At 37.5% G+C, this 9456-nt stretch overlaps 1 protein-coding gene across 5 annotated transcripts; it reads right to left on the bottom strand.

Annotated features, from left to right (window-relative positions):
- Positions 1-423: 423 nt before the first annotated feature.
- Positions 424-7725, bottom strand: yipf5 (Yip1 domain family, member 5). Of its 5 annotated transcripts, none has more exons than XM_088932765.1 (7): positions 7656-7725; positions 6935-7022; positions 6409-6531; positions 5825-5997; positions 4205-4350; positions 2816-2997; positions 424-2317 (listed from the first exon to the last, which is right to left on the bottom strand). In XM_088932765.1, exons 3-7 carry the CDS (start codon positions 6519-6521, stop codon positions 2155-2157), a joined length of 777 nt encoding a protein of 258 aa, XP_088788891.1. In that variant the 5' UTR covers positions 6522-6531; positions 6935-7022; positions 7656-7725; the 3' UTR covers positions 424-2154. The 5 variants fall into 5 exon arrangements, with proteins under 5 accessions (XP_088788891.1, XP_088788893.1, XP_088788894.1 ...); XM_088932767.1 differs by having other exon boundaries at positions 6935-7035; positions 7648-7715; XM_088932768.1 differs by having other exon boundaries at positions 7648-7707.
- Positions 7726-9456: the final 1731 nt, after the last annotated feature.

The following is a 9456-nucleotide window of genomic DNA, read 5'->3' as shown; positions in this document are numbered from 1 at the left end:
ATCCTTGTGTTTATTAAATAAATGCTAAATACTAGTGTGGTTTGCCAATTATACCCACAAAAGCAGCTCCTGCAATTGATCTAGCATCTTAGTTTTAGAAGCCTTATTAGAAGATTTAGATTTGATGAAGCAACACCTCATGTTAAGAGTTAAATCAGAATCATGCACAATGAGTAGAAGAGATCAGAAATAATTCAGAAATGAAGTCTTAAATTACTTTTTTTTTAAAATGTACCTTTTCTGAGATTAAGTCAATCCTTATTTTAAAAAAGATGTTATCTTACTTTAAAGCTACTGACATCATTAGATTACTGAACAACATACACATATTCTTGTATTACTCTAGTTCACATAACTGCAATCATGTTTTCACATCCCCGGCACTTGTTTCCAGAATGAAAAAACTAAATTCACAAAAAGTTAAATTGCACGCTTTTATTTTTAAGTTCCATATGACAATAGATAACGAAATTTAAGGACTTCAAATGTACAAAACAAATTATACAGTAAATACTTTCTTTGCTGGAACATTGGAGACATTTGTTTGCCACCAGTTGAAATGCAATTTGATCTATAGATATAAAACAAATTGTCATGGCTGAAGTTCTGTCCAGTCTTTTTTCCCCAAAACATAAAGAATATGAACCGTCTTGGTTATATTGACCATGTACAAAAATATGCACTCCTTGAACAGTATGGGAAAATGTAAGATAATTAAAATTGGATTCCTTACACTTAATGAGATTTTAGGAATATAATAAATACATGGATGATTCCTGTTGAACTGGCACAATTTATGAGAAGTTTTTACAGGACGTACTGAAAGATATATCCAAACATGTGGGCCTCCCATTAACTGCACATGTAGGTGGGTTGTCCCTGAAGATTCCCTGCAAACCTTCAAATAGCACATAATGAGGTTACAAACCTCTGCTCTGTTTAAAGACCATCAGCAATTCCCTTGCCTTTCTTCTTGTACTTTTTTTTAGTGCTCCTTCCTCTCTCTTTCGTGAGAACTTGGAGCAATCCAAGAATGGAGTGGCTCATTCTCATGGTATCTTGCAGCTTCCAAAGAGCAGTTCTCAAAACTTCTGTTGAGCAGTGGAACCCCACAAGTGAACCTTTCAGCAAATGAAACGATTTGACGTGTGACCGACCTGTTTAGTTAACAACCCCGGTTAGCCAATTCTGGTTTGTGCAGGAAGACGACAAAAAGACAAACTGAGGATTAGGGAATATGGACCACAACATTACAAAGTGCTCTGGGGAAATGCATTACTGTTATCAACAACTGTTCCAGTGCGAAAAAGTTCATATGTGTGTGAGAATTGGCAAAGCATGACAAACACCATCAAAAACAGAATTCTTAACCTTTTTTTAATGTGGGTTTTAAGATAATCTGCTCTAGATCAGAGATAAATATACCAGTATGTACTACTATCGCAGTACCTGTTACAGAGTGTTTCCCAGTAATACACGTACACACATTCCTGTGAAACACAGAACACATACTGCCTGTAGAAGGTGTTCTTAACGCAATGGGGGAAAAAATATTTAAAAGGAATGAATTTCATTACTGCATTACGGTGATGTTTTTATTTGTTTTCTGGCTCCGTCACAAACCAGTAAAGTACCTGTCCAAGAGTTAAATCTTAGCAATTAAAATGTAGCAATTCTAAAACAAGGTCTTTTAACTGTATATTATAGTGAAAAAAACAATTACCCTCACATATGTAAATAAATCTGAAATCTTACAAAAGCCATGGGACTATACATCAGATGCCAAATACATGAATGTATACAGACTGAAGAAAAAAACTTTTTTGGAATGAAATTCTTCACACATTAACAGTCCCTTACCTATAATCATTTCTAAAATGGCCACAAACTTTATCCAGAATATATAGAAGAATACGAAAACTGTACACCCACATAAGTACAGCATTGTATCAGCAAATTAAACCTACTGTTACTGTATCGGACTCCAGAGGACCTTTAGAAAAGTAGCTGGATATGCACATTTTTGGATTTCTGTTGATCCCTCAGGTAGTCTGAAGTGGAATGTGCCAAACATTATGCCAGGCTTCAGGATGGGTGCACATTTTGTTACTTGTCCTAGTTTTTTCTTTTGTCTGTCAAACTACTGTCCTGAGTTCAGAAGACAGAAATCAAAGCAAAAACTCCATATAAAAGGGCACAGGGATATGCCACCAAAAGCTGCTGTCCTTCCATGGCTAAAGCAGAGATGAAGATTTTTGAGGCAGAAAAACTACACCATCCGATAATCACAGCTGTGATAACGATACCCATCATCCCCCTGGAACACAAGAATCACTTTGTTAGAATACTAAGCAATGATCGCTCATAAACCGCACAGACATTATACCGGCTTCTAGTTTCCCTAAACATTAGAAAGCTCAGAGAAGAGAAGAAATACATTTGTCCAACTAAATTTGAAATTCACTATTTGCTTCCTTTGATGGATTTTCCTTTCCTTTTTTTGGAAGTCTAAAAATAATCAATAAAAAGAGCTTGAAAACAGTTTTAATATAACACATGAACAACTGTCTAAACTTCACGTTTAATGGCCTGCATTAAAATAATTGAATTAAGAAAGCTCTTACAATTAATTTCTACTCTAAATGTATAAATGGAACTCAACAGGGAAGCTATCTTGACAACCTGCACATTTGTACTTTGATGAGATGGACTGTTATGTGCACTCCATTTCTGATTAACATTAATGAATACCCAATAAATAAAGACATGTGGCAGAAGTAACATTCAGAAACAATCAAGAAAAACAGATACTTACTGTAGTGAGAACAGCACACCGAAGCTGGACAAAATAATCATTGGCAACAGACAGTAGCCCAGAACACTGGCCACACAGCCGAATGAAACTCCTGTCATACTCATGAGGTTCAGCAAACAGTACATTCCCAAGCAGCCAATCGCACTAATTCCATATACATAACCAAACTGTATTTTTCCAGCCTAAAAACATGAGAAAAAAAATGGAAAGTTTGCAGCAAGGGAGCTCAGGAACTTTCAAAAGAAACCACAGAACAGAAAAAAATGTACAGAAATATACTAATCTGGAGTCCAGTCAAGTGCTTGTGCAATGAGATTTTCTTCACATGGGTCAACTTCCTCTTTATAACCGTGTTGCACAAAATATTTCAGTTAATAGACGGTAATAAAGGAAAATATTGTCACTCTAATTGGACATTTAATGCAAATATAGATGGATCCCTAAAAGTGTAACATAAAGCAGAAAACAGATCTAATTAAAGATGCAATGTTAAAACAGCTGTAACCATTCCTAATGTAGTGTGCATGCAAGGCCAGAAAAGACATTAAAATGCTGGACTGTGCTTCAGACAAGGTTTAACAAAGTTATGAAATACAGCTCTTTGGGTTTCACTGCAATAGGCAGCAGTGAACCACAATAAAATATTATGTCTGAAACAGCTGGGAGTTACACAGGCAGGGTTCACTGCTAATAGCTTTGCACTTTGAGCTTGAAAAGGCCTTGGACATAAATCACGTTGATCATATCGCTAATGGAAGTTTGAATTAAATTCTGTTACTTTAAGTGGGACAAGACAACATTGTCACTACACAGTGAAGAAATAAAATCATTATAAAGAGCACCATGTAAATCCCTGGGAACAGAAAAATCCTTGAAGAATCTTTTAATGAAATGAATGCTGCCATTTCTACTTCTCCATTAACACCTTGATCTGCTTGGACCTTTGTGTGATCTATTGTCTGGCTAAGACCAGCATTAAATAAAAATGTTAACCCATTCAGTCATACAAACCCAGTATTTGATAGACTTTTTTATCTTACAGAAGCTTCCTATTACTTCAGAGAAACCTGCCATATTTACTGGCATTACAACTGATTTTATTTAAACTCGATCTATGTTTCTTGGTGTGGTATACCAGTGTTAATACAGTAAGCTGAGTTAGGCTGTGTAAATGTGTGCACAGAAGCCTAAGCTTTAAAATATACTGCCCTTTACAGGGCACAAAATACAAAAATATTTGTCTTATCTAGACATCATTGTCTTAAGACATTAAAAATAGTGGAATAAGAGAATTTAAAACTGAATAATAATTTCTGTTATACTTTTTTCTAATCAGTTCCAAATGGAGAAAAAAAGAATTTTCCAAAGACTTGGAAAGATATATCATACCAGCAGCAATGTTGCTCCAAACGCCAGACAGAAGACCATGGGCCCAGCCAGGTCTGTTTCATTCATGATGCTGCCATCTGCTGCTTTGAGAGGGTGTAGCACCGTCAGGGTCTTTTGCCAGATGTGGTCAAAGTTGATTCCCAATTCTGTCAGAAAACATGCAGATAAATACTAATAAATATTAACACGTGATTTCGCTGCCAGCAGATAGTTTATACTCAATATACGGACTGCTCTACCCTTTAGGAATAAAAAAAAACATGTGTTAACATCTTGAGAGCTACAAAGAATAAAAAAACAAAAAAACATTAATCTAGCCATCTTCTAACCAGATTATCCAATACAGTGTCATGGGGGAACCAGAGCCTATCCCAACAAACAACAGTAGGGAAAAATGATTTACTACAATAAAATATTTTGATTTATACACAAAAACCTTAACAGTCAAAACAAATGTATAGCAGAGATTATGCAGATTTGGATAACTGTGAAGTGAATTAGAGATATCTGATTTTTTTATGAAATCTCTATCTCGTTTACAGTTTGATCACTCACCTACAGAAAGGTGCACATGACAATCATCACAATGCTTTCATAAGATAGTTTAAAAAACGTTGCTAACAATGTTAAGTGGGAAAAAAAGATGCACTTTTTTTGTGGTGTTTACTGGCACCTGACAAAGGGATCATCCTGCTGTTTCTTAAAGGACTCACGCTAATCAGCATACATGAGATTTCTGCACAGCTGAAGGAGCCCCCAAGATGCTGAGCCAGTACAGGTGCTCACTCGGAGTGCAGGCTCAGCTCATTAATGCACAGCTGGCAGGGAGACGTCAGGATTGGGCCAGATTAGTCAGCCAAGACCCTCCTGTTTCTTTCTGTACTCATCAAATTGCAAGGAGCCAGCCGACTTGCTTCTCAAAATCCGGATAACACTCCCATGAGGCACCGAGGAGCCTGAAGCGTGTCAAAAGATCAAAGGCTTCACCGGTGGGCGTGTTGGAGGCGAGAGAGTGGGTGTGGGAGTCATTAGCGAACTCTTACAAAAACTGCCAAATTCCAAATCGGTGGGGGTGGGAGTGCATTACTAAAAAAAAAATCACATCCCCGAATTAAAATGGAAGCACGAATTGGATAGCAACAGATAGATATTGTTACCAATCCAGCTGGCCAGCTTCACAATCTGAAAACGCTTTGATGAGTGACAGTTTGCAACACTGTACTCAGCTCACACATGAAGGGAGTGCCTGATCACATCCGGAAAAAGAGTAAATATATAAAATTAAAAGCAGCCATAGAATTACTCTCTCAACTCTTAGAATCTCAAGTTAAAATGAAAGAGATCAACTAGTCTGTTGCAAAAGTGACACTTTCATGCAAACTTCTATACTCTGTTTTATTATAACGGTCTGTAAACAAAAAGAATAAACAACATTTTTAAGCTAAGATGCACCAAACTGCATAAGGTACACACACAGACTAGTTTTGAAACGTCTGGATGACCACTTGCAGAAACTGCAGTTGTGCACAGATTAAGAAGTAGTCTGCAAAATCAAAGCACCAAGCAAAGAACACAGGTATCTAATTACACTCCTTATCAAGAGGCATTTATGAAACTCACCCTCTAGTAATGGAGGCTCATCCTCAAAACTGCTGCCATACACTGATTGTGCAGAGGCTGGAGTGAAGGTCTGTGTTGGTTGGTAGATCTGGCCAGTGTAGGGCTGCTGAGGCTGCATCATTCCAGGACTGCCACAACCTGCCTGCTGGGAATAGTCATAGTTTCCATATGGCCTGGAGAGACAGAAAGGCCAAGTTCACTTTTCTAATGTACTACTTACATGTAGGGAACTCCAGTCAGCATCATGCTGACCACCCATGTTCTTAACTTCACAACTTCATAGTTAATCCTGAAAACCTTTCTGATGTTAGGAGCTTAAAGTCTATAGATCTGTGCCAGTGACATTCAAATGAAATGCTTTCACTTTAATGCCTCCTTTGACTCTAATACAAAAAAGCAAAAGTAGGAAAGGATTATGGATATAGCAGGATGGAGCTTTTTAAAGCTTAACTTAACTATTTCAGTTTGCAACACAACACTCACAGATCCCAACAGTTAAATTTATTTGCCGTGTTCAGAACAAATCAAATATACATAAGCTATTTTGCAGCTTCATGGTTATGATGGCACTGAAATCAATGCACCTGTTATTGTAGGGGTCGGCTGCATTATTGTAATCATATGCGTTTTGAGTTTGGTCATCAATACTGTAGCTGGTCTGGTAGAAATCCGTGTTGAAGTTGTCAAAGCCTGACATTTTCAATAGCCTGCGAAGCAAAGGCAAACAAGTTTAGAAAAGGGAAGTGAAAAAATCTAGAAAAAATGCGTTTTCAGGTCTTAAAGATAAAACTTCTGCTTGGATCCAACCAGAAAACATAAAAATAAGGACACAGTGCTTAGAGGGCTGTGGTGGCTATTCCACAATGGGAGGGTTGAAGTTCAAGAATACTCTAATTTCAGTGCATTACTGTTCCATCACCAACACTAAATAGCACAACGTGTATATCTTAATATAACAGTATATTCCCACTACAAGTAAAAGATAATTTTTAATATCATTTAATATCAATAATATCATTATAATTTCTGAAAACACTTCCTAGCATTCAAAACACTTCCCTATTTGACAAACATAACAGTATTGTATATACAATGCAGTGTCAGCCTTACCCTTTATTTATATCAAGGTACTCTGCAAATAAAGGGCCTTGTCGTAGGTCCTCCCACACCAAACCGTAGCTTTCAGAATGATAACCACCTATAATAAAGCACTACGGTAAAACAAACAAACAAAAAACTAAAAAAAATGCAACAACCCAGTGTTTGACAACTATTACGGTCCTACAGTCATTTCTCAAACCTGTCAGCGTCTCTTGTCGTTAGGGATTTGCACACTCCAGAAATGTGTGAAATTGTAAAGCTACCATCATTGACATAAAATAGAATAAAAATACCGAGATTTAACTTTTTACCGTGCTATTAATCAAAGGCCTTGCACCGGTAATATTTTTAAAAAGTACAAGAACGTCTCAATACAGCTACAATAGGTAGTTATCAACCGCTGCGCTTCCGTAAATCAGGCTTTTTAAGTACAAAGTTTTTTTAAATGTGTCTATACAGTCTTCAAAAATAATCTCAATAACACGACAAAAGCAACTGAATAACTCAGGCATCTCATCATATTTTATTCATTACGCATTTTTGCTCATTTTATTCCAGTAGATAGAGATATACATGTAACTAGTTACTGCTACCACTACCCCAATGAGCACACTACACAGTTATGGACATCAACGACAGGCCCGAGGTTTAGATTTACCATTAGAAATACAGTAAAAAGAACATTGAAACACATTTTCTGAACAAACGACTTCAGAACTTACAGTCTCACCTCTCTAACACTTTCTTTTCTCCCATGTACACTTCCAATTTTGCTGCTACGTGTCAAGAGGAAAATAAAATTACCTTTTCCGGGTCACATGCATTTTTTCTTAAACATGGGTGGATCTTTCAGTTGTCGGTACCTCCGTTTATTTCGATAGCGCCCTCTAAAGATTCAGAAGAGCTAAATCACTCGAAGCATGACGAGCTTCTGTGTGCACAACTCCTGCAAAAATAATTCAATTTAATGCTCTGTTTTCCTTTATCAAAAACATGTTAATTACATAGTATCATACTAAGAGAGGTAAATCACAATGACATATAAAATACATACAAATGTATTGGAATGTAATATTATTGTTTTTCACTTATTATGCAAACGAGTCATACTGACTGTTTAATCCCTGTATTATTTTAAAGCATTATTACATGATTGAGAACTGCAAGGAGGCCATTTGTTCAATGTAAATTAAATACAGCATCTGCAGAAAGAAAATCTGTGCTCAAACCAAAACATTGTACAGGTCTTGTAACAGTTTTTATTTTTATTTCAGATTTTGGACAATTCAGGATTTTTACATCTTCTAGCCTAGGCCTACTAAATGACTAAAATGACTCTTTACTTTCAGATGTGACATTATACCTCTTTCAGAGAGAGTTTAAGTTTTCAATGTGCAATGACCGAACATACTGTAATCAGGATTGTTGTTAGCTGTGATGATTTTATGCAATGTTGATATTTGTTGTTTGTGGTGAAACAGTGGTAAAGTAATTCAAGTTTAAGTTCCCATGTTCTTCCTGTGTTCACATGGGTTCCCTCTGGGTGCTCCGGTTTCTTCCCACAGTCCAAAGACAGACTGGTAAGTTAATTGGTGTCACGATTGTAGTCCCTCCCCCTTAAGGGCGCTCCGGCTCTTCCTTGTTTGCCTCATTCCCCGCACCTGTTCCTTGTTCTAGCCTCCTTCCATCTTCCCTTAAAAGCCAGGCGCTGACGTTAATCTGGGCTCTGCATCTGATTTCCATATCGTGCGAGCCTGGGACCTGGTTGTGCCTGGCTCTGTTATGGTTTTAAGTTTCTTTGCCTGTTCCTGTTCCCCTTGCCAGTTCTGACCCGGTTCCTGATTTTAATCCTTAGTTTTGGATGGATCGCTTGGCCATGGACTTTTGCTTGTGTTTTTGGAATTCGCCTATGGACTTATTTGGATTGTTTGCCTTGGCCACACCTCCCCCGTGCACCAGTGCACTTTGGACACGCCCCCCTGTTTTCATTCCTGCATGACTTTTTCCCCAGTGTTTCCTCACTTTTCCCCGGATTGTGTCGTCCGGAAAGAACTGTTCTGTTACAATTGGCTTCAGGGAAAATTGGCCCTGGTGTGAGTGTGTCTATTTGTGTCTGTGTGTGCCCTGCACTGGCCTGGCATCCCATCCAGGTTGTATCCTGTTGTGCGCCCACTTCATGCTAAGATAAGCTCCAGCTCCCCCACAACCCTGAAATGGAAGAAGCAGTTAGAAAATGGATGGGTGGATGGATTTTGTTTTTTTTAAAGTGAAATTTACATTTTATCTCCAAATTTGACATGTGTTCATTTACCTAAAAATGTCACCATTTGATCCCTTCAGGAAAAAGAGATAACTGCCAAACGATGTTGATCGATTTCATATCGTCCATTATCTACTAACCTCCACTATTTATTTCCAGGAAAGGTGGGATTAGTTTACTACTTTTCTGCATGCAGGCCAGGGGCTGAATACTTTTGATCTAATTAAAATCTTGAGACACTAATCTTCACTTGTTTTCTCTGCAAACATCC

The sequence above is a fragment of the Atractosteus spatula genome, chromosome 14 (genome assembly GCF_055471065.1).
Source record: "Atractosteus spatula isolate fAtrSpa1 chromosome 14, fAtrSpa1.hap1, whole genome shotgun sequence".
Taxonomy (NCBI): Eukaryota; Metazoa; Chordata; class Actinopteri; order Semionotiformes; family Lepisosteidae; genus Atractosteus; species Atractosteus spatula.
This window is presented reverse-complemented; position numbering and strand designations above follow the sequence as displayed.

Bases quoted from the DNA above. Each gene is read 5' to 3' on its own strand.
- yipf5 (XM_088932765.1), bottom strand. From the start codon at position 6,521: ATGTCAGGCTTTGACAACTTCAACACGGATTTCTACCAGACCAGCTAC. The intron at 4,351-5,824 runs GTGAGTTTCATA...GTTTTCTGACAG, and splicing joins TGAGCCTCCATTACTAGAGG to AATTGGGAATCAACTTTGAC. The intron at 2,318-2,815 runs GTAAGTATCTGT...CTTGTGTTCCAG, and splicing joins GGTGTGCTGTTCTCACTACA to GGGGATGATGGGTATCGTTA.